General features: G+C 26.7%; 1 protein-coding gene across 1 annotated transcript in view; it reads right to left on the reverse strand.

Moving 5' to 3' along the window:
• Positions 1–2,795: 2,795 nt before the first annotated feature.
• LOC136079396 (platelet glycoprotein Ib alpha chain-like) overlaps positions 2,796–15,601 on the reverse strand; it is a 51,183-nt gene continuing 38,377 nt past the window's right edge. The window contains exons 10-13 of the mRNA XM_065795131.1: positions 14,690–14,716; positions 9,790–9,816; positions 8,844–8,854; positions 2,796–2,816 (exon numbers count right to left, since the gene is read on the reverse strand). Coding sequence (XP_065651203.1) covers positions 2,796–2,816; positions 8,844–8,854; positions 9,790–9,816; positions 14,690–14,716 — 86 coding nt within the window. The remainder of the gene's footprint in view (positions 2,817–8,843; positions 8,855–9,789; positions 9,817–14,689; positions 14,717–15,601) is intronic.

Genomic DNA, 15,601 nt, shown 5'->3' on the forward strand with positions numbered 1-15,601 from the left:
ATAAATATATATATATATATATATTTATATATATATATATATATATATATATATATATTATATATATATATATATATATATACATAAATAGATTTATATATATATATAAATATATATAGATTTATATATAGATTTCATATATATATATATATATATATATATATATATATATATATATATATATATATATATATATAAATTGCTAAATGTTAACTCAATTACTATTTATAATTTAAAACTTAGATTTATCCATATTGATATATTTAAGAACTAGAGTTTGAACATTTAATGGCGTTTAAAAATGGTTCATTTAGAGATTTTTTAATTTCAACTAATATTCTAATTAATGTGTATTTTCGTCAAAATAACTCTCGTAAAACATTTAAGTTGCGATTGATACTTTTATACTATCGTTACTACTATAAAAACATTCATCAAAGTTTTACAAAATGAACGGTTCGGCGTTAAAGTAGCACAATAAATGCGTTTTTAGTATGACACTTTTTTCAGCTAACAGAACTTTCATAAAGACACATTTAAAATCGTATTGATGCGACTTAGCAAATTTCTTAATTCTCAATTGAAAATCTGGAACAGTGATAGAATTTTTATTTGAGAAAAATGTATTAAACAATTATCAAAAGGACTGTTTACTTTTTTGTAAAGATTCCTTGCAACATTATGCAATCACTTGCAACATTATGCAACTGCTTACCTTCGCTTGAAAAACGTAATAATATGGCAACAGTGAAGTTTAAATGTGGTCATACAAAACTTAAAAATATTATACTTGCAGAAAGATTAACTTTAATTTGAAACACCTGAAAGTATTTAAAACTATATGAATTTGAAATCAAAGTCCATGAAGGAATATTGAAATATAATGAAAACTATAACAATAAATTAGAGATAATGGATAAATAACGTTCCTAAAAAGTTTTATCAATGGGTTTTACTACAGTGTTAGTATGTATGTATGTATGTATGTATGTATGTATGTATGTATGTATGTATGTATGTATGTATGTATGTATGTATGTATGTATGTATGTATGTATGTATGTATGTATGTATGTATGTATGTATGTATGTATGTATGTATGTATGTATGTATGTATGTATGTATGTATGTATGTATGTATGTATGTATGTATGTATGTATGTATGTATGTATGTATGTATTTCAAAATAAGAAAATACTAATGCATTCAATTATACATAACTAATGTAATAATGTACTATTACATTTAAAAAAAAAAGTTTTATCACTTACTTTTTTTACAATTTTTGAGGTACTAAAGAAAAAGAATAACATTTTAAAAATACTTTAAAACAAAACTTTAAAACAAACAATTTTATAAGCGCAAAAATCAAAATTCTTGTTTAAAACACTTATAAAAGTCTCATTTTGCCCCTTAAAACAAAAGAATGTAAAGAAATGAAAAAAGAAATGATTATAAAAAAGTAGGTAAGTATATACTATAATAGACAAAAAGTTTTTGTCTGTATATTTCTTAACTTTGTAAAAGCGAAAAAACTAAACTTTAAAAACTGTAAATAAAAAATTATAAAAATTGTTTTGATAATTTCAACCTATTAAACAAAGTTATTATAAAAAAGCAACTTTACAATTATACAAAATTATTACTAAAATTATAATAATTATGAAAATCAATTTTTTTGGAAAAAAAAAAGATTTAATAAAAAACATAAGAAATAAAAAAATATAAAAACGATAAAACTATAAAAATTCTTGTGGTAAATAATTTATTCAAGGTTTTTTTTTTAGAACCAAATAAGTGAGTGCTGGTAAAATTTGCAAACACTGGTATAAGTGCAAACTGGCATCATCGTAGAGCAGTTGCAAAAATTGGCGTAAGTGCGAATCAGCTTAAGTGCGAACTGGCATAAATGCGCCTAAAGAATTTGCAATATTGGCTTAAGTGGGAACTGGCTTAAGTGCAAAAAAATTGCAAAAACTGGTATAAGTGCAAATTCTTTTGGCGCACTTATGCCAATTTGCATTTTTGCGAGTTCGCACTTATGAAATTCAAGCTTATTCAGCATCTGTTCTAAGTTTTTTTTTAGGGGTCATAAAGTATGTCATGCTAATTTATCTTTTGAATAGAATAATGATCATTTGCTCTCTTACGCTTTTGCATTAAAATTGCTTTAAATCTGTTTGTAGAAGTAAATAATTTTATAAAGTTATATTTAGTTTTGTCTACTGAATGGATAAAGTATATCACAATCAATATACCAATAAACTAAATCAAAACAACCAGTTAAGTTACTTTCAGTTACTTAACTATTAAATATACTTAATATACTCAAAGACTCGCAAAAGTAACCCATACAGACGTTTCTATTTATATCTTATATGTTGTTAACACATAATACACTTCTAACTAAAAATTATTTTAACAAGTTATCTCAAACAGGTTATAAAAAATGGGGGCATTTTTTCATATTTTCATTATATTTAAAGCGATATCAAGATTAAGCGTATTGTTTAATCTTGTTTTTGTTTAACTTTGTTAAAAATTTAATTTTAAAAGTTTGAAACTAAAAAAAATTGGAAAAATTTAAAAGATTATTAACGCTCAATAATTATAAACTTAATTGTAGCGGTGTCTGTCATACCTAGTGGCAGAGTGAGGACCATTCCTGAAAGTTAAATGTACATCTAGCTACAGTAACAGTAGGTTTTATTTAAATCGTAAACATTTTGATAAGTTAATTATTTTTTGTTTCTTGAAAATAGTTTTAAAAGTAGAAAAATTCTATGGCAAACATTAAACCAGTAAAACATCAAACTAAAAATTAAATTATAAAAAATTTAAATTTAAAAAAATATATTATTTTACTTCTGTTCGAAGAATTTTTTTTTAAAAAGATAATTTAAGCAAATACTCAAACTTGTAGAAATATAATTCAATTTAATAAACCAAACTTTTTTCTTTTAGATTTTATTGCAAAACAATTCAAATGAAAAAATTGAAGGAAAACATTTGCCTAAAAACCATTAGAATAAAAAAATTAATTATACTTTAATTTTTAACAGTACGCTAGACCAAGAAACAATAAGTTATAAAACGTATCTAATGTTTTTTTTGCATGATCTTACTTGTTTGGTCTATAGATTAAAGACTCGTAGATCTATGGACATGTTTTGAACAAATATGAAGTTTGATATTTTAAAACGATAATGTTTCATTATAATAATAAAATAATTTTAATTATATAATAGTTTATTATTTAAAACAATAATTTATTATTTAGAACAATTACATTTTTTTATTTCCTTTTATTTTAAACGCGTTTAATGTTATTAATGTCACAACTGTATAAAACTGCAAAAAAACAGCAAAGTTGTTTTACATTAACACATGCTCTTTTTGTTGTCAAAACAACTTTGAATTTGTTTTATAGTTTTTTTATATTTTTTGGCAACAACATTTCTATAAAAGTAACACATGCTTTATAGTCACAATTCTTTTATAAAATTGTTTCCAATAACTAATTAAAGTGGTTTAAATATTGCAACATTTATTGTGTTTTTACTTTTATTTTTTTAAGTATCATGTTAAGTCAAAACAATGAATAAAAGTAATGTGGTAGTAGTATTAAATGCGCCAGCTGCTCATTACATTATAACTTGCTCATTACACTATAACTGCAACTTAAACTCTAAACTATACCTAATGCCGTAAATTATAATAGTAACTTACGCTGTTTTAAACTTCGTCAAAGAAGAATATTTTAAGATAATATTTAAATATGATATGAGATGAAAGATAATATTTAAAGATTGTAAGATAATATTTAAAGATGAGATGAGAGATATTATTTTAAAAAAATAACAAAACGAACTATTGTTGTAAAAAAACGATTTTACACTAACGCAACCCTTTCACCGCAAAGCGGCGCCAGGGACGGGTAGAATGGCGGGGATGGTAAAGGTTTATTTTTTTTTGCGAATAAATTATTTTACGTTATTTTAAGCCCTGTATTATATGAAGCATTTTCTGTAACAAAAAGCATACATGACTTCTATGAATTGTGTCAATTGTGAAAATACCAAAATACATAACACATAGTAAAAATCATAAAGATATTCCTTGACCATTACACTGTTAAAAAGTTCCATACTTTTACGGAATAATTTTCCGTTATTTTTGTGGAGAGTACCCATTTAACAAAATTGAACGAAAATTTTCTTTCTTTTAAAATAAATTTTGAAACACGGAAATTTATTATGGAAATCGTTATGGAAGCCATATGATATGAGATGAAAGATAATATTTAAAGATTGTAAGATAATATTTAAAGATGAGATGAGAGATATTATTTTAAAAAAATAACAAAACGAACTATTGTTGTAAAAAAACGATTTTACACTAACGCAACCCTTTCACCGCAAAGCGGCGCCAGGGACGGGTAGAATGGCGGGGATGGTAAAGGTTTATTTTTTTTTGCGAATAAATTATTTTACGTTATTTTAGGCCCTGTATTATATGAAGCATTTTCTGTAACAAAAAGCATACATGACTTCTATGAATTGTGTCAATTGTGAAAATACCAAAATACATAACACATAGTAAAAATCATAAAGATATTCCTTGACCATTACACTGTTAAAAAGTTCCATACTTTTACGGAATAATTTTCCGTTATTTTTGTGGAGAGTACCCATTTAACAAAATTGAACGAAAATTTTCTTTCTTTTAAAATAAATTTTGAAACACGGAAATTTATTATGGAAATCGTTATGGAAGCCTAAGTAAAGTTTTAACATGCAAACTTGTCACATTAAAAATCAATTTTAGATTTTTTAGCTGAAAAAAAGCTAAAGAAATAAAGAATTTTCAATTGTATAGTTACTCTTTTAAAGGAGAAACTATGCAATCACTAAGTATTAGCAAAAAATATACTGGAGACTAAACAATTTCTCCTTTATAGGAAAAACTTTAAATAATACTTTATTTTATCCTTTAACAATAAATAGTAGTTTCTTTATGTAGTTAATTACCAACTTTTAATTAGGCATGTTTAATATATATTATATAGATCGTACAAACTATATGCACATTTTTTTTAATTAATTATCTCATATTGTTTTATATAAAAACAAAAAATAAGTACTGTTAACATGACTTAACAAATAACATTACTAATTAAAAAATACTAAAATATTATAATTCCAAATTGTATAAGAAATAATTAATAGTGATAACAATAACAATAATAATAAAACTAATAGCAATAACAATTATAATAATAATAGCAATAATAATTATAATAATAATAAAATCAAAAATAATAATTGTAATAACAATAAAAATAATAATAATAATTTAAGAATAAGTACTTTGTTTGTTTCTCAGATTTAATTTCTGATAACTTTTATAACCTTTTTTCTTTATATTTTATCCCTTTCTTTTTTCTGTACTCAAATTATTATTTTATAGTGTTGTGTGCTTTTCTTCTCATAAATATTTTTATTGCTACAATATATATATATATATATATATATATATATATATATATATATATATATATATATATATATATATATATATATATATATAATTGTATATTTATAATATTAAATGTATACTTAAGTAGCGTTTAAAATTATCGTTTTATTATTATTTGTAAATATCAAAGAAAATTTATCTTCTGAATATATTCAACTGAATGATTATCTGCACATTTTATGAAAATTTAAAATTATATTTCGATCAAAATAGATACTCTGGTTCAGTCAGTTTTATGGTATTTCTTACTTCTAACTTTTTATTTATTTTTTGTCAATATTTCATCTTTACATAAGCTGATTGTAATATGTTTTAAATAAACTTTAAATATGAAATCAAAACTGTCTATGCTCATATATATGTCTATTAGGGTAATGACTTTATGATTTTTTTTTCAAACATTATTTCCTGTTGCACGAATGATTGAACTTTTGCCTATTAATGACTAAAATGACGTTAATTCCATTAAAACATTAAAAAAAGGTCACGCATAAACCACTTTGAAATGTTATTTATGTTTAGCATTTTACGTAATTGTATTAACAATATATAATTATATATATATAAATATATATATATATATATATATATATATATATATATATATATATATATATATATATATATATACATATATATATATATATATAAATATGTTTATGTTGTATATAACATAAGTCATGAAACTAACTTGTGCAACAATTTATGTAGCAGAGAAATGTATAGAATTTTCCAGGTCATCGTATAACGCTGTGCGCCGTCACCCAGGATAGTGACATCACTGTGACGTAATTGTTCGGAAGCTTCTGTAGAGTTCTAAATTTTTCTTCAGCTGTTTTGTGGTCTGGTTTAAACTGGTATGTAAGCGATGTGTTCAAAGCGGGTGGTTGAGTTTTAATTATCTTGATTTGGTGTCAACATTATAATTGCCTTATTTTAATTATTGCGGATTCTAAACAGTTTGAGTATAGAGAGATTCTTGTATTATTTGGTAAGTTACATTTAACTCTTTTTCAAATTATAATTGAGCATATAATATTTTATTAGTGCCTGCCTTTTTCATTTTCTATTATCGTTATTTTCTTCTTTTGAAATAAAATATATTAACAATAACAGTTCAATTGAAAATTGAATAACAGTTTCTTTAATTTGTTAAGGCCTTACCTATTTAAGTTGACGTTAAGGCCTTTCCTTTTTTAGTTGCTGAGTAGAAAGAAACATGTTGTTCGAGTAGAGCTCTTCTTACAGGGAGAAGAAAAAGGAAACCTGGACAAAGAACTTAGTCCAGTTTCAAGCCCCATCAAGAAGAGGCAACGTGGCAATTTATAAAGCACCCTTTAGCAAACGGAATCGCATGCCCCTGAAAAACCACGTCATTGGACGCTTCAAATTTCTTAAATCTACTGCCAAAGAACGGAGAAAGAGGATCAATTTAATTGATGTAAAGCTTAAAGCCCAATGGAGAAAAACGTTGAACTTCCTGCATGTATCTGATCAAGCCATTTGTGCAAAACTAGCAAAACTTCTGAAGGACTACGAGCGCCGCAGAAAAAAACAAAAATTTGATTCATTGAATGACCTGTTTGACATGACCAAGGTGAAAGGCAAATGGTTGTGCAAAGAGGATGAGAACCTCTACAAACTGCAAATTGAGAGCAAAGTTCACGTTGGTTGATCGACTGGCAAACCTGCTAGTGCCAATACCATCCACCCATCCAAGCAAAACAGGGCAATGGAAGCGACTGTATCCACATTTACCAGCTTAGCGCTACCTGATTGTTCCGAAAGTAGCAAAGACTAATCCGAGAACAGTACAGACAGTCCTTGGGGGATGAAAATGCAGCAACAATGATCAAAAGGAAGCATAACCCAATAGGCATTGCAAGACGTCTTGTTACATGTTTAAAGCTGTTGTCCCACGGAGCAGCAGTGGTGTGCCGCAAGCATTCTGGTGAGGGCATTGATATTTCAACCCTATATCAATCAACTATCCGAAAGGCATCTACACAAAAGCTGCTCAGGTGAAGAAACACTTGATGAGCACGCTTCATCTGGAGAAGTGGAGCATACATTTTGACGGCAAACACATTGAGGACTTTTAATACTATAAATTTGTTATTAGATTATATTTTCAGAATCATACAATCGATTTTATATTTATAATATTTGCTATAAATAACTATTTTAAATTTTGATATAAACGGAATATAAATTGCAACATTGATTTTGTTTACGAAAACTATCCGGCAGTTGAGTTGCTGCAGTCTTTCCTTTAACGGATAAAACCTGTTTATTTTTAAAGGAAGTATCCGTTTATTTACGGAAAGTTTTCAGCAGCCGTGATGACCAAACCTCCTATTATTTGACGGAAAAACAAATTGTATTTTAATGGAAATATCAGTTTGATTATGCCAACTTCCGCTTACAAGCAATGGCTTTTACCGTTAAATAACGGGTAGTTTGGTCATCGCAGCTGCCGGAGCTTTTCTGTATAAAACGCGCTATTTTTTTCTAACAGTGTAGGCTACATCAAAATGAGAACAAAGGTTTGTTGTAACAAACAAATCGAACTGCCAACCTCAAAGTGTTTGAGGTTGGCAAAAAACTGCAAGCCTGGTTTCAATGTTTTGTGGTAAGGCATTTGTATCAATTTTTTTACCAATTTATAAAAGATTGAGGTCAACAAATTATGGCCGACCTCATTTTTCTTTATTAGGCGGGTTGAATGACAGCGCTATAAATGAACATGAAAGTAAACATAAAAAATTTAGGAAATTATAAAAAACAAAACCTAAAATAAAGAATTTCAAAACAAACAAAGAAATTTTAACTGTTTAGTTAAATTAGAGTAAAAAAACAAATTCAAAAAAAAGTAGAAAAAATTCTCGGCAACAACACTTGTTTCATTGTTCCAATTGATTCAGATTTAAATAAAAAACCATTGAAATACTTTAATGAAAAATTAACTATTGAATAATTAACTATTGAAAGATTTGAATAATTAACTTATAAATAACAATTGATTCAAATTTGAATAATTAAACAATCTTGATTGATTTGCTTGCAGTGTCCAAACATAACTAAAAACTAAAATGGATTTTTTAAGAGCTTGATTTTTTAACCACAATAAGCCCTCAACTGTATTAATTTTTAAAGAACAAGCTCTAGAGAAACACTAATGCTGCAAATCAAAGAAAAATATGTCAAGTGTCTTTAAAAATTTATTGCTTGAATTTCTTTTCTAACTTTTATTTAATGGTTTCAAAATTTTTAAGCCATAAACCTACAAATTTTATCACTTACTTTTAAAAAGACTAAAATTGTAAAATATCATTAGTAATACAACAAATATAAATACATAAGTTGATTAACATTGTCATTATTCACTTGTACGAAGTTCAGTTACTCAGTTACTTAAATTAGTTTTTAAATATTCAAGTAAAATAATATTTAAATATTAGTCTAAAGCATATCATATAAATATACTTTCATTAAAGAATATATACAGTGCTCATTTTAGCACTACCAGCACCCTGGGAGAGACTTCTACAACGCCCCTAGCTCAATTTAACCCCATTCAAAAAAAAAGACAAAAGGGTAAAACAAACAATTAGTTTCGCCCCATAATATTCGGCGCGCAGGGCCATCGCCGACCAAGGCCAAACCCTAACGCCGCAAATGAATATATGTATATATATATATATATATATATATATATAAATATATATATATATATATATATATATATATATATATATTTATATATATATATATATATATTTATATATATATATATATTCATATATATATATATATATATATATATATATATATAAACTAATATATATATATATATATATATATATATATATATATATATATATATTTACAAATATATATACATATATATATACATAAATAAATAAGTATATATATGTATATATATATATATATATATATATATATATATATATATATATATATATTTGGGTGATATTTATAGAATTTTTTAAAAAATTAGACGTTTGAAACCAAGTAGCTCATAATCTCAGAAAAAGGACAAAAATCATGAAAATACCGTTTTCACAAAGATTTGAAAAAAAATATCATTCAATAATACAACAAACAAATAAAAATATATTAATTCATTAATTTTCAACATTAATGTTATTCATACTATCAATACACTGCGTAAACTATAATAAAATTTAAAAACATTTATAAGTAAATTAATATTGTCATTACTTACTTGTAGGAGGTTGAGTTACTTTACGTGCTAAACAAAATAGAAAAAAGTACTTTGAAATTATTAACGTAGTATAATATTTAACTATAGGTCTAAGGCATATTATATAAATATACTTTTATTATAGAATAATTATATATATATATATATATACATATATATAGATATAAATATATATATATATATATATATATATATATATATATATATATATGTATATATATATGTATATATATATACATACATATATATATATATATATATATATATATATATATATATATATATATATATATATATGTATATATCTATAAATATATATATATATATATAAATATATATATATATATATATATATATATATATATATATTTGTCAGATCAGGTTAATAATATATATATATATAATATATTATTATATATATTATATATATATATATAATATATATATATATATATATATATATATATATATATATATATATATATATATATATATATATATATATATATATATTATATATATTTATATATATAATAATATAAATATAATATATAATATTATATATATTATATCAATTTTAATTATATATTATTATCTATATAATTATTAATATATTATTATCTATATTATTATAATACATAATATATATATATATTATATATATTAATAATATATTAATATATTATTAATATATTATTATAATACATAATATATATATATATATTATATATATATATATCATAATATATATATATAATATATTATTATATATATTATATATATATATATATATATATAATATATATAATAATATATATATAAATAATATATATATATATATATATATATTATATATATATATATATATATATATATATATTATTTGTCAGATCAGGTTATCCTGCTACTGGTAACATGTAACCCAGTACAATCTGCTTCATGTCCTGCTGCCTTGTAGGATACGCCTTTTTAGGCAAAGGCTAGGAGATGCCAACTCCGATTTAAAACACCCCCTGCCTTGGGGCTCTTGGTTGAGTAACGGCTAGAGATGGTGTCTCGATAAAAATACTCATCTTGGGCAGATGTTAAATGCATCCAGCTACTGTCTTGTAGAAGGCCTTCTAGGCAAAGACTTAAGGGGTAAACAGATTCTATCTGTTGACAAGCCTCGCACCCCTTATTCATCTATTAGGCTGGTGCAGATGTATTTTTAATACATTGTTTCCAGTTTAGGATGTTGAATGCTGGATCTTCTTGACTCAATGCATGGGTTTGCTTGTGTCACTGTTTTTATGACTAGGCAACTCATTCTATTATCTCCTTATGAGGGTACAGCTCTAAAACTCAGTTTTATGGTTCTGAGGCGGGCTGGTAGTCAGGTTTCCCGAACTCTGTGGTAGCTCTCAGAGAGGCTGATTCCATCAACAGCTGAAAAATATCAAAGTATTAACAGTGCCATGTTGCGCATGGATGGTGTCCCTGTATGTACTTTTGGTGTGCATTGCGGAGGCCACATTTGGAGCCCTTTGTTACGGCTTAGGGTTTATTAGTAGTAATGAGGCAATTGCTCGGGCTATTAAACGGTGTTCTGAGTACTATCTATGCTTTGAGTCAAGTTCTTCAATCTAATTTAAAAATGAATAAAGTACCAAAAACTATAAAACACAAAAAACCATCATCATCACCAAGTTCTCTAAACCTATCATTCACTAATATTCGTGGTCTTCGAAGTAACTTTTCTTCTGTTGAGTCTTATCTCTTGCAAAGTTCACCAGACCTACTTGCTCTTTGTGAGACTAATTTGAGTTCGGCTGTCTCATCCTGTGATCTTAGTGTTGATGGTTATCTTCCTTTGATTCGTAAAGACTCCAATAGTCACATGCTTGGCCTGGGCATTTACATTCGTAAGAATTCACCTATTTGTCGTGAAACTAGGTTTGAATCCACAGACTATTCTTCATGTGCTTTCGTTTAGCACCACTACACGCTATTGCCTTTCTCTTTGTTCTATATCGATCTCCTTCGTCTCAAGACTGTACACTTTTTGATGTTATTTCTGATCATATTGACCAAGCCCTCTCTCTTTATCCATCTGCTAATATAGTTGTTGTCGGTGACTTTAATGCTCACCACTCTGAATGGCTTGGCTCTAGTGTCAGTGACTCTGCAGGCATTAAAGCCCACAACTTTTGCCTTTCTCAATCCCTAACTCAAGTAGTCAACTTTCCAACTCGCTTTCCTGACAACCCTAATCATTTACCTTCTCTACTCGACTTATGTCTTGTTTCTGATCCTAGTCAGTGCTCAGTTTCTCCACATTCACCCTTAGGTGCTTCTGATCACAGTTTGATCTCTTTAATACTAATATATCATTCTTCTTCATCACCTGAGTACCCCTACTATCGAACCTCTTACAACTACAGTAAAGCTGACTGGGATTCTTTCCGTGATTTTCTTTGTGATCGCCCTTGGGTAGAAATCTTTCAACTTCCTGTCGACAAATGTGCTTCTTACATAACTTCGTGGATTCAGGCTGGCATGGAATCTTTTATTCCCTCTCGACGATTCCAGGTCAAGCCTCACTCTCCTCCATGGTTTTCCTCACACTGTGCTGCTGCGATTGCCAATCGAAACCGTTACTTCCATATTTATCAGCAAAACAATTCTCCAGAAAACAGAAGTCTTTTCATTACTGCTTGAAACAACTGTAAAAAGGTTTTGTCTAACGCCAAAACCCGCTATTCTCAGGTCATGAAATCTCGTATCTCATCTCAAAAATTAGGCTCTCGTGACTTCTGGAGAATCTTTAATAATATCAATAATAAGGGCAAATCTATAATTCCACCTCTCTTGTATGGTTCAGACTTTGTCACCTCACCTAAAGACAAAGCCGAACTGTTTGCTAAAAACTTTTCATCAATATCATCTCTTGATTCCACTAATTGCGTTCTACCTGATATTGCCAACAAACAGGTTGATTCATTGCTTGACATTCATATCACTTCAGCATCTGTATCTAAAGCGATTTCCTGCCTAGACTCTTCTACAGCTTGTGGCCCAGACAACATATCTGTTATTGTCTTGCAGAAGTGTTCTCCAGAGCTGTCGTCTATATTCTCAAAACTATTCAACAAGAGCTTATCAGAGTCTTGTTTTCCAGCCTGCTGGAAAGCCGCATCTGTTATCCCTATCTTCAGAAATTCTGGGGAGCGATCTGATTCGTCTAACTATCGTCCCATAAGTCTTCTTCCTATCATAAGCAAGGTTTTTAAATCTTTAATTAACAAACACCTAATTTCTCATCTTGAATCTAATAACTTACTTTCTGACCATCAATATGGATTTCGATCTTCTCGTTCTACAGCTGATTTGCTAACAGTAATAACTGACAGGTTTTTGCGTGCATTAGATGAAGGTGGAGAGGTTAAGGCCATCGCTCTTGACATTTCAAAAGCGTTTGATAAAGTTTGGCATGCTGGTCTTCTCCATAAGCATTCTTCTTATGGTGTATCCGGCAACATCTTTAAGATCATTGAATCCTTCCTTTCCAATCGTAGCATAAAAGTTGTCCTCGATGGACAACACTCTTCTTCTTATTCTGTAACTTCAGGGGTTCCTCAAGGTTCTATCCTTGGCCCTATACTCTTTTTAATTTACATTAACGATCTTCCAGATATTCTCACATCTAAGGTGGCATTGTTTGCTGATGATACTACCATTTATTCTTGTCGTGATAAGAAACCAACACCCTCTGATTGCCTGGAGGGGGCATTTGAGCTTGAAAAGGATCTCACTTCTGCTACAGCATGGGCCTCACAGTGGCTGGTGAACTTTAATTCAGATAATACTCAATTTTTTTCAGCCAATCGTTATCGCAATAATTTAGATCTTCCTATATTTATGAACGGTGATGTACTCGATGAGTCACCTACTCTTCATCTTCTAGGATTAACTCTCACTTCCAATCTTTCTTGGAAACCATATATCAAATCGGTTGCAAAATTAGCATCTGCTAAGGTTGCATCTCTTTATCGAGCTCGCCACTTTCTTACTCTGGATTCTATTCTCTACCTCTATAAATCTCAAATCCGGCCTTGTATTGAATACTGTTGCCATATCTGGGGCGGATCTTCTAATGATGCCCTTTCTCTTTTAGACAAGGTGCAAAAACGCATTGTAAACATAGTTGGACCTGCTCTTGCAGCCAACCTTCAACCATTATCACATCGTCGTAATGTTGCTTCTCTTTCTCTTTTCTACAAATACTATAATGGGCACTGCTCGAAAGAGCTAGCGTCTCTTGTGCCATCTACTAAAATTCATTCTCGTGTTACTCGTCATTCAATTAAGTGTCATCCTTTTTCTGTGACTGTTCCAAAGTGCTCCAAAAACGCTTATTCGTCTAGTTTTTTTCCTCGAACATCAGCTCTTTGGAATTCGCTTCCTTCATCTTGCTTTCCTGATTCATATAATTTGCAATCTTTTAAATCGTCCGTCAATCGTTATCTTGCTCTACAATCTTCATCGTTTCTCTTACAGTAACTTCCAACTTTAATTAGTAGCTGCTTGCAGCCTTGTTGGAAGCGAAGATGTTTAAAAAAAAAAAAAACAATATATATATATATATATATAAAATTGTGTGAAAATAAAAGCATTTTTAAAATAATTAGACATGTTTCAAACTAAATAGCTTATTATATCAGTAAAAGAACAGAAAATATGAAAATACCGTTTTTAAAAACGCCTAAAATAAAATATCATTCAATAATACAATAAACAAACAAAAATATATTAATTCATAAATTTTCAGCATTAATATTATTCAAACTATCTATACACTGCCTAATATATAATTTAATTTAAAAAAATATATAGGTGAATTAATATTGTCATTACTTACTTGTAGGACGTTGAGTTACTTTACGTGCTAAAAAAATAAAAAAAAGTAGTTTGAAAATATTTAAGCAGTACAAGAATTAAATATAAGTCTAAGGCATATTATATAAATACACTTTCATTAAAGAATATATATATATACATATATATATATATATATATATACATATATATATATATATATATATATATATATATATATATATATATATATATATATATATATATATATATATATTTATAAGATATAATATAATTTAATAACATATAATTCAATTTTATATGTTTTTAAATTATATTATATCTTACGCAGTGTATAGATAGTTTAAGTAATATTAATGCTGAAAAATATTGACATAATATATATTTATTTGTTTGTTGTATTATTGAATGATATCTTATTTTAAACCTTTTATAAAACGGTATTTTCATATTTTTTGTCCTTTTACTGATATATTAAGCTATTTTGGTAATAACATGTCTAATTATTTTAAAAATGCTTTTACTTTCACACAAATTTATATATATATCTATATATATGTAAATATATATAAATATATATATATATATATATATATATATATATATATATATGTATATATATATATATATATATACACATATATATATATATATATATATATATATATATATATAAAGATATATATATATATATACATATATATATATATATATATATATATATCTATATATATATATATATATATATATATATATATATATATATATATATATATATATATATATATATATATATATATTTATATATATTTGTGTGAAATTAAAATCATTTTTAAAATAATTAGACATGTTTCAAACTAAAAAGAGTATTACCTCAGTAAAAAGACAAAAATCATACAAATACCGTTTTTACAAAAGCTTAAAATAAGATATA

The sequence above is a fragment of the Hydra vulgaris genome, chromosome 04 (genome assembly GCF_038396675.1).
Source record: "Hydra vulgaris chromosome 04, alternate assembly HydraT2T_AEP".
Classification (NCBI taxonomy): Eukaryota; Metazoa; Cnidaria; class Hydrozoa; order Anthoathecata; family Hydridae; genus Hydra; species Hydra vulgaris.